The 16,490-nt window shown below is 44.8% G+C and overlaps 1 protein-coding gene across 1 annotated transcript in view; it reads left to right on the top strand.

Moving 5' to 3' along the window:
* AFG1L (AFG1 like ATPase) overlaps positions 1–7,564 on the top strand; it is a 182,149-nt gene extending 174,585 nt beyond the window's left edge. Inside the window, exon 14 of the mRNA XM_076003078.1 lies at positions 391–7,564. Within this exon, the coding sequence (XP_075859193.1) occupies positions 391–409 (19 nt within the window). The 3' untranslated portion in view covers positions 410–7,564. The remainder of the gene's footprint in view (positions 1–390) is intronic.
* Positions 7,565–16,490: the final 8,926 nt, after the last annotated feature.

Here is a 16,490-nt window from a genome sequence, read left to right as displayed (position 1 = left end):
GTTTTCACATTACTTTGACAATTATTCTATGCCTCAATTTTTAAAAACACTATGAGTGGACAGACAGATGGACAACATGATTGATAGATGAACTGTCCCTGAGCGTGTGGGTGTGTGTAGAACAGTCCCCCACTCAAGTTCTGCTGTAAAATTTCATTTGAGGTCAGGTATTTGGAATAAAATTTCATTTTTCCACAGAAACAATAATGTAATGTTAGGGCCCTGGTTCAATGCATAAAAGCCTACATAATTCTCAGTATAGCTGCCCTAAACTGTGATTTTGGTACTAAGAAACTTAAACACCTTTTGAAATATTGTTTCTGTAGTGTAAAACTGGAGTTCAGGCTCTACCTGAGTAACTGGAGCATGTGTCCACTTTTGTATCCCCAGGCCCGGTGGCAGAGGCTGAGGCTGCAGGGAAGAGGCTCTCTCCTCGGGGAGAGGGTTTATGCAGAGAGTGAGGCTCTATACCTGTGTCCAGAGGGGAGAAAGGAGTTCCATGGTTGCTGGAAATCCACAAAATCTGTTTCATAAACCAGCATACAAGAAAAAGAAACAAAAGTCTTCAAGAATAGCCTTACCTGGAAACAATGTGGTAGCTCCACTAAAAGAAAAGTAATGCCAAAATGAAACATGAAAAACAACCCCTAGATTGGAGAGCAACTTTTCTTTCAATTCATATGTCTGTCTTCGGAGTCCTGCCCCTGTTACATTCTCAGCATTCCAGTCTTTCTCCACGGGGTTGCATAAAATCTGTCAGAGCAAATGCTCTGTTTTGGAATGCTGTATGTGCACTTCAAGATGGAGGTCTGAGCTGAGTAGTGCTGTGGAAGGTTCCCACTCACCTAGAAACCCAGATGAGGATGTCTTTAGAGTCAGGAGAAGGTGCATTATACCACAGACTCCCTTCAAAATGATCCCGAGTTCCCAGACTTAACAGATGTCAAGTTGAAATAAAAGGAAAACATTCCTTAGGAAAAGAAAAAGAAAAATCTGATCGCTACATTATTCTTGTATTTCTTTAAGCAGTATATGAGGTTGTTTGCTGATATCAGTAATCATGAGATGAAAAACATGATGGACTTAAGTAATTTTTAACCTTGTTCTGAGGCCAAAAAGACCGTAGCATCATTTTAATCAAGCTTATTTATTTTCAGTGGGATTTCAGATTTTAATCATAAGGCAATACTTTAATCTTCTCAAAGTGTATTTCCTATACTTATAAGTATGCAAAATAACATTTTAAAATTAGTTGGAATTTTGAAAAAAATTAAAATTTCACTTGTAAAATATATAAGTGGATGTACTCGTATCCATTTATTTAAGAAACATATAGTGCTTACTGTGTCCTGCACATGGTTCTAAGTGCTTTATAAATAAACTCTTTTGATCCTAATGGTCCTATGAGATAGTTACTGTTATCACCATTTTATAGACAGGGAAGCTGAGACACAGCTATGGCTAAAACAGAGTAATAGATTGCTAAGATATACATTGAAGTCAATAAAATTATCAAAACAGTAATTTATTAAACTTTCAGTTTGGGCACAGTGGCTCACACCTATAATCTCAGCATTTTGGGAGGCCAAGGCAGGAGGATCACTTGAGCCCAGGAGTTTGAGGACAGCCTGGGCAACATAGCAAGACCCTGTCTCTACAAAAGATGAAAACATTAGCCAGGTGTGGTGGCACAGGCCTGTAGTCCTAGCTACTCAGGAGGCTGAGATAGGAAGATCGCTTGAGCCCAGGAGTTTAAGGTTGCAGTGAGCTATGATTGTGCCATTGCACTCCAGCCTGGGCAACAGAGTGAGACCTTGTCTTTAAAAACAAACAAACAAACAAAAAACCCAACTTTCCATTACTGCCTCTGGCCCAAAAACAGTATTCCTAGTTCATGTAACTTGAACCTACTCTTGGTAGCCCCTTTTATTTGAGTTTAAAAAAAAATAAATCCCAAAGGTTTGGGGTCCTGTGTGTCTGACATTTGGGTTCCTGATCAGTGACGGGAATCTGTCTGGCAGCAAGTCTGTAAGTGGCCTTGTAAATTATCTTTATTAGAGCCATTAATCTCACAAGATATCACTTGGCTGTTAGAAAAGGATTTTCTTTGGAGATGAGTCTATAACTTTTTATTAAATTAGAATTAAGATTAGCTTTCTCCATTAGCATATAACAGCATATTTTTCTGGTATAGAAAATGATAAAGTCTGTCCTTGTGTCAAGTGTCTACTGACTCAGGCCAGCGTCTCACTGGAAACCTCCCATCTGTCACCTCAGCCGGTCACTCAGTTCAAACGTGTCCATGTGTGAGGCTTCAGGACAACATCTGTCTTTCGTGCTCCTCTCTCAGGGCTGGCCTTTCCAGATTCCCAGCAGTTAACTACTGAGCTCTATGATGCATTAGGAAGGGCTCAGAGTCAGGAAAATTTAGTTCTGCCACATTGCTTTGTGACCTTGAACAAGGTAGTGTTCTGAGCCTCAGTTTTATCATCTTATAAATGCTCATTTCACAGAGTTAATTCTGAGGATAGTTGGTGAAAAGCACTTTGCAAATGGTAAAGGATTAAATGAATATTAGTTGTTGATACTAATGATTATCATAAATCCGTAATACACGCCTACTTTCTGCTTTGCGTTAAAGCCCTTGAGGAATGCAAAACAGAAGACACATCTCAACCCAACGGTTTCTGGCCGAAGGGAAAAGGTACACGTTACATGAGTAGACACCAATGGCGCACGATTCAATGAAATGCTGGAGAAGGTTAAATTCCAGTCCATTTTTTCAGGATTGTTTAATACAGAAAATGGATTGTTGCTTGTCTGGTGAACACCAGAGATTTCCAGAAAGCGGGCACCATCTTGTGGTCAGTGTGAGGAACTGACATAAAAAGAAGTCCAAGAACCGCGCAGGGTTGCAGAACAGCGGTTCCCAGCGGGGCGCATTCCGAGGCCCAGGTCCCCCGTCCCAGGGAGTCGGGTGTCATGAGACGTGGGCCCCCGCATCAGGGTGGTTAATGCTCCCCGGCGGGTTCTCGCGTGCAGCAAGGTAGATCACCGCCGATCAGGCCGGCCGTGGAGCCCCTGCCCATGGCTGCACAGCCAGTCAGCAGGTGCAGCTGGGCCTGCAGCTGGGGCTCCCACCTCAGGGCAGCGCACTCCACGTCTAAGGGGGGCTGATGCGGCGCCAGAGCGCCCTCCCTGGTACCTCCTGGTGCCTGCGCCGCCCCTTCCTGGAGACTCAGGCTCGGCCTATCTTCTCCAGCCCCACTCACACCATCAAAACATTAGGTTTTAAGCATGAAATGTCCAATTTCATTAAGCACTAAGTTTGACAGTTGATATCGCTTGATATTTTGCTTTGACACTTCTTGTTTCATTTTTATTGTGAAGGCGCATCCTTATTCTTTTAAAAGCACTGTTTGGCTTGCGATTATCTTTCAAATTCTTTTTAAGAGCAATTTTGTGAAACCATGGGTAAGTCAAAAATTATTTTCGAATATGAGCTCTGTCGTGTAACCAATGCACAGACAGCTCGAAATATCAACAAAGTGTTTCAGAAGGATGTGGCTAATGAACGCACAGCACCTCCATGGTCTGAGAAGTTCTGTTCTGGTGATTTTAATCTTGAAAATGAGCCATGTGGGCAACCTGAAACCAAGGTGGATACTGATGAGCTGAAAGCTGTAGTGAAAGCTAATCCTGCTCAACCTACGTGTGAATTAGCAGCAAGGTTTGAGGTTACTATTCCAACAATGTTGGACCATTGGAAACAAATGGGCAGGGTAAAGAAGCTGGATGGATGGGTTCCGCATGAATTAAACGAGCATCAGAAGAGAAATCGTCTCAAGGCTTGCCTTTCTTTGCTGTCACGACATAAAGGCGAACCATTTCTACACTGTATTGTTCCCTGTGGTGAAAAATGGATTCTTTTTGACAATTGCAAGCGTTCCACACAATGGTTGGATAAAGAGGAAGTGCCAAAACACAGTCCAAACCAGAACATTCATTGAAGAAAGCTAACAGTGTCTGTTTCGTATTATCCACTACAGCTTCATGAAACCTGGTCAATAGATTACAGCAGATGTCTACTGAACCATTTGGATGAAATGATGAGGATGCTTGTGATTAAACAGCTGAGATTTGTCAATAGAGACAGGCCAATGCTCTTGCAAGACTACATATCGCAAAAAACAATGCTGCTCAAACTACAGAAGCAGGACTTGGAAACTCTCTGTCATCCGCTGTATTCACCAGACCCTGCACCAACTGACTGCCACTTCTTCCAGGCTTTGGACCACTTCTTGCAAGGAAAAAGATTCAATTCTCAACAACTGTGGAAAACACCTTTTGCAATTTCATCACCACTTGCTGTCCAGGCTTCTTTGCTGTTGGAGTAAACAAGCTACCATTAAGATGGTGAAACAGCGTCGATACTTTAGGCGCATACTTTGATTAAGTGTACTGCTTCTTGTTTGAGATACGATAAACTACACTTTTGATTCGAAATTGCACATTTCATATTTAATGACCTGAGAGCTAACCAGGCAGCACTTTCTAGTTTATAAAGTAGTTGCTCCTGCCCTATCGTTCATCCACAGCAGTTCTCTGAGGGAGCCATGATCATTCCTACTGCCTGCTTGTGAGGGAGCCGAGGCTCCAGTAGGTTCCGTGGTTTGCCCCAGGTAGCACAGCTGGAACACACGCATGTCTTCTGACCAGCTCCTGTGCTCTCTGGCCTTCCCTGCATAGTAGTAACAGTGATAACCCTGTTTTGGAGTCATTGTGGGACTTGAAGGCTGAAATATGAAAATGGGGATGTAGGGGCATGTACAAGGGTTTTGTTTTTCACAGCACCGTAGATGATGGCAAAGAACTGGAATCACAGTGGTTGGCAAACTTTGAAAACCTAATCTTCACAATGATTCTGGGAAAGGAGTATTATTACTACCAGTATTTTTGTTTAATGAGAAAACTGAACATCAAAGAGACAGACTACCTGGGGGCCCATCCCTGGGGGAATGGCTAGGCAGGTGGGCTCTGCCGGCAATGGAACCTGCTACAGTAGTCAGAAGCCATGAGCTAAATTTACATGTGGCAACATGGACAAGGCTCAAAGGCCATGTTGAGAGCAAAGTAGACCCAATAACATTAATATACATTTAGAATCCCACACATAAAACAACACAAAAGATTTTTTTTCTAGGGCACACAAAATCTATGTTTATGGAAGATAGCTCAGAGAGAAACAACATAAATACACTAGAGTGGATGCTTCTGGGAGGAAGGAAATGAGATATGGAGCATGGTAGATGAGAGAGGAGAAACAAAAGAGGAGCCTTGCATGGACAAATGGCATCAGTGTGTCAGAAGCCAAGAGTACACAGTCAACACAGCTTAATGCACCAGAGGTCCCTAAAAAGAGAGGAGAGGGAAACATCTGGAATAAGCACTTGAAGAAAAGGGATAAGGGGTGATTAGCTCTGCCAGGGATGATTGAAGTAGCTTGCAAGGCCGAGCCCAGGGCAGGCAGCAGGAGTGCTAAGCACCTCCCATGCTCATGGGACTCCCAGGGAGGTGCAGAACAACAAGCATTTTCTGAATTGGCAATGAGGGGTTGCAGAAAGTTCAGGCAGGTGCAGGAAACTAGGGTGCTGATGAGAGACTGGGTGTCAGAGCACAGCAGAAGAGTTGGGTCAGGGGAATGAAGGGGTTTCAGAGAAAGGCTTAGAGCTGGAAGAAGGTAAGGAACTTAACCGTGGCTACCAAACATTTTAGTCTCAGGGTCACTTTCCACTCTTAAAATTATTGCAGACCCCAAAGAGCTCTTATGTGTGTGGGAAATATGTTACAATACAGCATTAGAAATCAAAACTGAGAAATTGTTAAATATTTAATTCATTAAAAATAACGATATACATATTATATAAATAGCATTATGAAAAATAATTATTTTCCAAAATAGCAACAAAAAAGTAAGAAAAGTGGCATTGTTTTAAGTTTTTGCCAATGTCTGGCTTAGTAGAATCCAGCTAGATTCTCATATCTGAGAAACCTGTGCATTCAATCTGTTGCGATGTCACATGTCACATAGCTTCTGGAAAAGTCAACTGTATACTTGAGAGAGAATGAGAATGAGAAAGGTAAATAATGTCTTAACGGTTTTATAAAAAATGGCCTTGACCTCATGGACTCACTGAAGGAGTCACAGGTCCCTCAGGGGTCGCTGGACCACAGCTGGACAAGGCTGAGTCTACTGCAAAGGGGATAGTGGGTTTCCGTGAGCTCACTGGCACGCAGTGGTGAGAGCTGGTGTCTACAGCTGCAGTGCAGGAGGGTGCTAAGCAGGGGAAGGGTGGGGCTAAGCTGGGTGGGAATTTGAATATAGGAGAAGACAGTAGCCAGTCTACCTAGTGCAACCTGTCTTCCTGTCTCCAACCCTGAGCCTAATTGCTGCCTGCAGAGGCCTTGCCTATCCTCTTTATCTCCTGCTGCAGTTAGCACTTGGCCACCGAGCCCCGCCCTTGCAGCTCTGTGCTCTAGGCTCTCCTGTCTTTCAAGTCCTCCTTCTCTGAAAGCTTCTGGCTCCTTTTCCTTTTCTCACCCGCTAAGTTCTTTCTTGGATCCATTTAAAAATGATAATTATAAAAAAAACAACCCAATATTATACAAAGTGCTTTCAAACATAGCATCATCTTCACACTCTTTTCTTGATGTCCATAGCAACAAATACCAACTGATGCAGATGATTCTCAAATGTGTATTCCCATCTCTGACTCCCCCAGTCCCCTATTTTGGACTTCCAACTGCCTACCGGATCTCTCCTCGTGAATGTTCCTTAAACTCAGTGTGTCTAAAATGGCACTGTTCTCAACCCAGTCGTCTGACCTTGAAATATCTTCTTGCCTTGATACTGACCCAAGCACTCACACAGCTGCAATACATACACAAGGGCCAGTGATGTTGGGAACATAAAAGAAGGGACAGACATTAGAATCGTGTTTATACATGATTGAGAAATGGTTCAAAGTAAGTATCAGTGCAGGACAGGCCTCGGTGGATGGTTAGTTATTGGATTGAATGACAGATCTGACAATCTGAAGACAGAAGCAGTTTGAGCAAATATGATGCCAGCACTCTTGGCCTGTCCTGAGCATGTCTACAGTAACTGGGTCAGTTCTAGACTCTCCCAGTCCTTATTACCCACCCTGGGGTTAAGGATGACTCCAGAGAAACTTATAGGATGATCTGGACTTTGGGAATACAGTGGATAGTTAATAGTTCTCATTCCTCTGGTTTATTCTTTAATTTATTGAATAAACATTGCTAAGTGCTTCTTAGGGCAAGGTACTCTGCTAGAAGCTGTGTGGGATATAATGATGTGAGAGCTTTTTAAAAAGTGGTTATTTTGGCCGGGCATGGTGGCTCACGCCTGTAATCCTAGCACTCTGGGAGGCCGAGGTGGGAGGATTGTTCAAGGTCAGGAGTTCGAGACCAGCTTGAGCAAGAGCGAGACCCCATCTCTACTACAAATAAAAAGAAATTAATTGGCCAACTAACAATAGAAAAAATTAGCCGGGCATGGTGGCGCATGCCTGTAGTCCCAGCTACTTGGGAGGCTGAGGCAGGAGAATTGCTTGAGCCCAGGAGTTTGAGGTTGATGTGAGCTACACTGACACCACGGGGAACAGAGTGAGACTCTGTCTCAAAAAAAAAAAAAAAAAAAAGGTGGTTATTTTGATAGGAGAATCTGTATGTTAATCATATTATTCCTTAAGGAAAGGTAAACAATCTACATCAAAATTAGAAATAGACTCTCTAAGATTGGCCAACCTTGTCTGGAGCATTTGGCTGTCTCCTGCCCTTAATATCACCTTCTCCAGAGTCTGCCTCAGGCTAGGATGAGCCTCACTTATTGAGTTTCCCAAATCTTACCTAAGACAAAGACTTTATTAATGTTTGGGGGGATACAGATAGTAAACTCAGAAAGTACTTGGAATCTAGGTGATATAGCTAATAAAATTTAATTTGATCATCTTCAGCATGAATCTCCCCTTTGTTCCAGCCTCACCTGTCGATTCTAGAAACTTCCTCTGTACCCTATCACATGGGATAGTCTCATAGACACGAAAGTACCTCCCAGTGCTTCCCTAGGAGGCACAGGGTCCAAAACAAAGCCCTTTCTCCAGCTATGCAGACATTATGATAGCTTGCCCATATCCAGTTTTCTTTTTCCAAGCACACAGGAGGGTCGCATTTCTTGGCCCCTTGACAGTTAGGCAAGGCCATGTGACTAGCTCTGAGCAATTGGTCGAGAGCAGAAGTGATGTGACACATGTCACTTCCTAGGTGAAGCACTTATTAGCTGGTTTGAAAGCTTCTAGATCTCTCTTCTTTTGCATGCCAAACCTGGAAATGCCATGTTAAGACAGAAAGACACAATCAAGATAAAATAGCCTGGAATACAGATCCAGCCATGGCAAATGTTGCATTAGCAAGAAATAAAATGACAGTCTGAGAAGTGATGGGGATTTCTAGTGGTGTCTGTCACTGCAGCATAATCTGGCCAATCTTGACTACACACCAGCCAAGCGTCAGGGCCTCAGGGCCGCCCTTTTCATTTCTGTTCTCAGCTGAAGCCCAGATTCTTCTCTGAGAATTCACACTAAGAATGGCATCTCTCTTCAGCTTCACCTCTGGACACATGAGGCATGTCTCTGGGAGGGCTTAGTGGTGCCAGCACATCTCCACACCCCCCAGACCTCAACATTCGTACCTACACCCTGCTGTCACTGCCCCCAAGCATCCCTGGACTGTAAATGCTTCTTAACTTTGTTTTCATGCTCCTGGTCACAGTGAAAATTTTACACAGACAGGTTTAAATTTATCCTGTGACTTTAAACCCATCCTCACTGGTACTCAGGTGGCTAAGAAAGCTGCTTCAAATTAATTACTTAATGCTTGGACTTCAGCCATCAGTTGTTTAAAACTTTAAGCAGATGCAAGTTATATAAAAAAAAACATTTTCTCAAGTCTAAAGTCTACACCCAGAGAAAACTATTTTCAGAGATGAAATCAATCCAACCAAAGAAGAAAAGGTAAGGTATAAAAACTAAGCAGCACCAGAGCACGTGCGTATCCTGACCCATAAGGAATCCAGCTGCTTCACTCCTCCAGTGGGGCGGAGATCCAGGGCAGCCTGAGCACAGGGGCAGGTGGGAGGAAGAGAGCACTGCTTGGGAGCCAGGGGTGCATTTTAGACCCTGTACTGCTACTAACAGTAAATAACCTGGTGCACATAACCTTGGGTAAGCCACTTAACATTATTCTTTGGGCCTCATCTGAGCTCTATTTTCTGTGAAGCTCTGATATTTTATAATTCGATCAGATAGTATACGATACCAATGGTCAATAAGCACATGAAAAAATGCTCACTATCCTAAGTCATTAGGGAAATGCAAATCAAAATCACCGTGAGATACCACTCCACCGTACTAGGGTGGCTAGAATCAAAGAGACAGATAATTTAAAATCTTGGCAAGGGTCAGGCACAGAGGGTCATGGCTGTAATCCTAGCACTTGTGAGGCCAAGGTAGGACGATCGCTTGAGGCCAGGAGTTCAAGACTAGCTTGGGCAACACGGTGAGATCCCGCCTCTTCTACAAAACTTTTTTAGAAAATTAGCCAGGCATGGTGGCATATGCCTGTAGTCCTAGCTACTTGGGAGGCTGAGGTGGGAGGACTGCTTGAGCACAGGAGTTCAAGGTTATAGTGAGCTATGATCACACCACTGCACTCCAGCCTGGGTGACAGAGAAAGACCCTGTCTCTTAAAAAAAATGTTGGCAAAGGTGTGGAGAAATTGGACCCCTCATACTGGTGAAAATGTAAAACAGTGCAGCTTTAGAAAACAATTTGACAGTTCCTCAAAATATTAAGCATAAAGTTACTATATAGCCCATATGTACACACAAAGCTTATATATGAATGTTTGTAGACAGCATTATTTATATTAGCCAAAAAGTGGAAACAATCCAAATGTCTACCAGCTGATTAATGGATGAACATAATTGCTGTATCCATACAAAGGAATATTGATACATGGTACAATATGGATGAACCTTGAAGTCATTATGCTACATGAAAGAAGCCAGTCATGAAGGGCACATATTATATGACTCTATATGATATGTCCAGAATACACAAATCTATAGAGATAGAAAATATAGCCAAGGGTGGAGGCACAAAAGAGGAATAATTACTAATGGGTCCAGGGTTTCTTTTAGGGGTAATGAAAACAGCTGAAATTAGGTGTGTTAGGTGTGGTGATGATTGTACAACTCGGTGCATGTACTAAAAACCACTGAATTGTGTTTTTTTGTTTGTTTTTTGAGACAGAGTCTCACTCTGTTGCCTGGGCTAGAGTGCCATGGCATCAGCTTAGCTCACAGCAACCTCCAACTCCTGGGCTCAAGCAATTCTTCTGTCTCAGCATCCCAAGTAGCTGGGACTACAGGCATGCATCACCATGCCTGGCTAATTTTTTCTATATATTTTTAGTTGGCCAATTAATTTCTTTCTATTTATAGTAGAGATGGGGTCTTGCTCTTGCTCAGGCTGGTGTCGAACTCCTGACCTTGAGCGATCCTCCTGCCTTGGCCTCCCAGAGTGTTAGGATTATAGGCGTGAGCCACCGCGCCCGGCCTGAACTGTGTGTTTTTAATGGTTGAATTTTATGGTACATGGATTGTATCTAAATAAAACTGTTAAAAATGGTGTATATGGCCAGGCGCAGTGGCTCACGCCTGTAATCCTAGCACTCTGGGAGGCTGAGGTGGGAGGATTGTTTGAGCTCAGCAGTTTGAGACCCTGTCTCTACTAAAAATAGAAATTAATTGACCAACTAAAAAAATATATATATATTTAAAAAATTAGCCGGGCATGTTGGCGCATGGCTGTAGTCCCAGCTACCCGGGAGGCTGAGGCAGGAGGATTGCTTGAGCCCAGGAGTTTGAGGTTGCTGTGAGCTAGGCTGATGTCATGGCACTCTAGTCTGAGCAACAGAGTGAGACTCTGACTAAAAAAAAAAAAAAATGGTGTCTAGCTACTCACTAATCATTCATTCATTGATTCATCATTTACTTGCTGTCTGTTCTGTGCCAGGAGCCAGGCACACTGAGGTTACTGAGACAAACTCTCTAGCCACGATGGGTTTATGACCTTTCAGGGAAAACACTCGAATATAAAGTGGTAAGTGCCAAAAGGGAACCTGCCCTGGTATCCTGGAAAAACGGGGAAGTCAAGTCAGGCAGGACGCGCAGTGAAAGGCAGAGAGAGTGCAGAGGGACAGGCACCGTGGGCGAGACGAAGGCGCATCCCTCATCTCCTGGGGCTTAGAGGAGCACCGAGCGCATCAACACAGGGCACAGTGTGGAGTACCACGCGGAACTACAGAGTGTTCTGGAAATCCAGCAGAGGGAGCTGTAATGATTTGAATATTCTGTTTGGAGAGAAATGGGATATAATTTGGTCCTCCCAGACTTAACAATTCCTCTTTAGAACCCCAAATTCAGCGTGCATAGTGTAAAAACTGCTGCTATCATCCAAATGTGTCCCTCATTTTGCACTAATCACCTATCATAGTTTTAACCAAACTCTGTAACATGCAGAATATAAAATTCAATTGCTAAAGAAGTATCAGTTGATTTCTGTTGATTAGAGTAACATAGTTTGTAGAATTAAAAATAATTGCTTACACTTTTGTGGTACTGACATAATCAGATTTATCAGTAACAGTACAAAAAGAATGCTCGGACCATGGTAAAGCAGAATTAAATTTGGGGCAAAATAAACACCTGATGTGTGGGTGAGCTAAACCCCTACCTTAGACCTCCACTTCGTAGCCCCCAGTCATACTTGGAGAAGAAGGAGGAGAAGGATCTGCTGTGATGTGGTTGGGAGGGGACTCCTCCAGGGAGACAGAGGAGAGGGCAAGATATTGACACCCAGAGCTGTTGTTGTAGCTCAGGTTAGAGGGTCCCAGGGTGACCCGATGCTGGCTGAAGGCAGGACCTTCTTCCCACTGTGACCAGCTCCTAGAGGGGCCCAAGCCACAGCTACTTATTCAGGCTGAACTGGATCTGCAGCCTATGTGTCTCTCTAAACCCACTGTGACACTTGACCCAGGAAGAGCTTTCTCCTCCAAGGCTCTGGTCTGTCCCCAGTTTGTGCCACTGAGTTTCAGTCCCCTTTAAATCTGCCTCAAGTCTAGAAATTGTGCCCCATGGTTGCAGGGGTGGGGGCAGGGTGTCCTCAAGCTGTCCATTCTCGACCTCACAGCCTGCACTTGCCCCACCAAAGTCCTCCCAGAGCCTAGCTGCTGTTTTCTGCTTTCACTCCCCTCTTTCCAGGCTGCATGTGTGCAGAAACGGTCTGGGCTGAGTCCAAGAGAGGCCGGTGAGGGTCTCAGCTCCATGATAAGACAAAGCCCAGTTCTTGTGGAGCTTGGTTGTCTCGTTTACCCAGGTCAGGCTATTGGCCTTAGAGTCAGAAACCTGGGTTAAATGCCTCCTCTGCCTCTTGATAGTTGTGTGACCTGGCATGTCATCTAACCTTGCTCAACCTCCATTCCCCATTTGTAAAAGGGGGGAAGAATACCCACCTTGCTGGGTATAGTGGGCATCGGAGATAATTACCCAAAGCACTCGGCACAGAGGAGGCATTCACCAGCTATAACTGTCATCCACCAGTAGCCTCGAGTTCCTTTCCAGTTCTGAGATGCTGGGTCACAGGGATGACCATTCTTGCCCATTCCTCAGGCAGACACTTCAGTTCCATCTGCAAGACGAGTAGAGGTGGCCCTGAGGAACCTGCCCATGATCTCAGAGACACAGATGATGACTGGATGTCACCCCTCCATTCCTGTTCCCAAACCTTGGTCTGGAGTGGCTCATCTTTCACCTTCAGGCTTTCCACTGCAAGACTCACTGCCTTTGTGTTTGTGTTTGTGCTTTTTGCTCCATCTGTGTAAGTGAAGCTGAGTGGAGATTGTCCTTTGGGTCCTCCCCCAGCACAAGCCTTGCCCTGGGAGAAGGGACTGCAGAGGAGCCGGGCCAATCTGCACTTGATGCAAATCCTCATTCTCTTTCTCCAAGCTGAGGCCTTAACCTTGCATGGCCATGGGTTCCACCAAGAAGCTGAGGATGAAAGCTGGGAAACCCCTTCTCTAAGCCATGGAAGACAGTTTGGCCGATCCTTTAAAAACTAAACACACAACTACCATATGACCCAGCAATCAGAGTCCTGCACATTCATGCCAGAGGAAATAATTTACTTTCATATAAAAACATGTGCACAAATGTTCTTAGAAGCTTTATATGTAATAACCTAAACTTGCAAACCACCAAAGTGTCTTTCAGTAGGTGAATGATTAAACAAATTGTGGTACATCCATACCATGGAATAGCAGTAGTCAGCAATAAAAAGGAACAAACTATTGGTTCACACAACAACTTGGCTGAATCACCGGAGAATTATGCATAGTGAAAAAAAACACACTGCCCCTAAATTATATAGACTGTATGATTCCATGTATGTAACATTCTTGAAATGACAAAATTATAGAAATGGAGAACAGATGAGTTGTTGCCAGGGGTTAGGAACACGGTGGGTGTGGTGGGAGGGACGTAGGTGCAATGACACAAGAGCAACAGGAGGGATGCCTGCGGGGATGGAAATATTCTGAAATTTAACTGTATCAATGGGAATATCCCAATTGTGACAGTAGACTGTAGTTTTGCAAGCTGTTACCATCAGGGGAAACTGGGTTAAGTTTACATGGGATTTCTCATATTATTTCCACAACTCTGTGTGAATTTATACTTACCTCAAAACAAAAGTTTAACTTTAAGGCCGGGCGCTGTGGCTCACGCCTGTAATCCTAGCTCTTGGGAGGCCGAGGCGGGCGGATTGCTCAAGGTCAGGAGTTCAAAACCAGCCTGAGCAAGAGCGAGACCCCGTCTCTACTATAAATAGAAAGAAATTAATTGGCCAACTGATATATATATAAAAAATTAGCCGGGCATGGTGGCGCATGCCTGTAGTCCCAGCTACTCGGGAGGCTGAGGCAGGAGGATCGCTTGAGCCCAGGAGTTTGAGGTTGCTGTGAGCTAGGCTGACGCCACGGCACTCACTCTAGCCTGGACAACAAAGTGAGACTCTGTCTCAAAAAAAAAAAAAAAAAAAAAGTTTAACTTTAAAAAATGGCATTGGAAACAGAAATGATATTTGATCCAAGAACTTTTTATAGGTGCCTTCACTTCATCATGTGCACAAATAAAAGTGATCAAATCATGAGACCCAGCCACAGCCATAGAAGAAAAAGGATGTGTGTGAAAACAGCCCGTTGTTTGGGGGGATAATAAAGTACATTCTAAAGTGAATACTGATAAACTTCCCTAGGGCGGTGGAGAGTGGATCTTTTGAGCGCCTGTTTTGCAGACCAACCCTTAGCACAGTGCCCAGCACCTTGCAGGCACGCACAAAACGTCGATGGAACTGCACTGCTGTCTCTGCCACACGTCTGTGTAGCTGAGCCGAGGGTGCAGCGATCTGAGGAAGAACACGCCATGAAAGCCTTACCCGCAGATGTCTCACATTTTCTTTCCACTACCCCATCCACTTCCTCTCCCTCTTCCTCTCTCTCTTTTTGGCTTTCCCCTCTTTCGCCCATCCAACCTTGGGAGATGGCGGAGTGTGGGCGACGGAGACCGAAATGTGCGTGTGTGCTCAGCTCACAGCCACGAGATGGCAGAAGGAGAACAGGGAATCAGACAAAGACCTTCTCTTCCAGGCCCGCAAGGGACGGCCCTCGGAAAACTTGCTCTGCCTTAAAGAAACCAGGACCTGCCAGCACGACCTGCCAGCACGTGGCCAGCTTGCTCTTCTGGGTAACTTATGTAGAGAAATGTTTTTCTTTTTTTTCTAGAGTTCCCTGTAAGACAATAAGAGGTGCTGGCCAAAGCGAGAGGAAGCTGTGAAGTTTGACAGGGAAGGTAACCAGTGGGAAGGAATACGGTGTTTCTGCAGCTTCCTCTCTTCCCTGGCCTCTTCTGCACCTGCAAAACAGGGGTTCTGGTTGTGACCCACCTCACTGTGATAATGCAGGTAGGCGATAAGATGAGTAGAGCACCCTGCCTGCTGCAGATGAAAGCTGCTTTTCTAGAAAGATTGGTGTCAGTGAACCCCATGACACCGCGCTACCCAGGCACATGTGAAGTGCCCTAGTGTTCTAGTGTCTGTGGGGTGAGCTCTAAGCATGCTTCCAATCCTGATGTCATTCTCTAGTTAAGTAAGACAGTGGCACCAATGAGTTACAAACGCCTGCCAGAACAAGTTGCCTCATGACAGGTGCCAAAGGTAGTGGAAAAAGACATTTTCTTGGTAAAGGAGGATTCTGGGAGGGATGATTTGGAGTCAGGAGCTGTGGTTGAGATGTTAGCCTTGTTCTGCCCAAGCCTGACCCTCCGGCCTTGCTCTCCCACCTGGAAATGAGGGCGAGGCCTGTCCCGCAGCCCTCACGCGGGCTCAGCAGGGATGATGAGGAAGTGTTCATTCCGACCTGAATAGACCTAATCATGTGTGGAAGTTAGAGATGTCCCTTCCTGGTCCTTTGTGTTGAATTTCACCCTTTTCTGGGGATGTCTGGGTGTCCCCACTAGGGAAGGCTGGAGCCCGTGCATTTAGAGGTTCTCCATTGCACTAGAAGTGTGCTGGGAGGGCACTGTCGCTGGCCAGCTGCTCCGCCAGTTTTGGTGTGTCTTTCTGCTTCTAGTCAGTAACTTTATCCTATTTCACAAATGTCACGGTTATTTCTTGGCATCTTAAGCTGTGAGATGAGCAGTATAACTGGGGTCACTGTATGTTTTCACTTTAATCAGGAAATAATTCTTGAGACTTCACCGAAGGTTTTTCTCTTCCCATCCTGTCCCTGCAAATGTCTTACACATGGAGGCGGGGAGGTAAAAATAAAAACAAACTGCAGAAAATGCTAGAGTTAAGGGGATAAAAGCCCTGGGGAGGGCAGCAGAGTGCTCAGGCCTGGTTTAGGAGTCCAGGGATGCAGTTTTCCGGGTGCAGCCACAGAGCAGCCTCAGCCTGGCTCTCGGGAACACTAGAAAACCTGGCCTTCACATATATCCTTCTTCAGTGGGAGTGTTTTCTGGAATGGGCACGGGGAGAAAGTCTGGTGTTCAAATTAAAGGAACCTGAGAAAGAGAATGAAAGTGAAGACATGGCATTGGTACAAAACTACTTTAGAAAAAGAGGGGCATTGGTGGAGGCACATTCTGGAAGCCTGAAGAAGCCTGCAATCAAAGGCACAGCCCACTGCTGGCTCACGGTGCAGCCTGCTGCCCCTGCTGTGTGGCTGAATGCACACAGGGGTGCCCTGACACTGGCCATTTGCAAAGATCCAGGGGACAATGGCAATTGGCA

The sequence above is a fragment of the Microcebus murinus genome, chromosome 5 (assembly GCF_040939455.1).
Source record: "Microcebus murinus isolate Inina chromosome 5, M.murinus_Inina_mat1.0, whole genome shotgun sequence".
In the NCBI taxonomy this organism is placed as follows: Eukaryota; Metazoa; Chordata; class Mammalia; order Primates; family Cheirogaleidae; genus Microcebus; species Microcebus murinus.
Note: the sequence above shows the minus strand (reverse complement) of the source record. Positions and strands in the feature narration are given on the sequence as shown.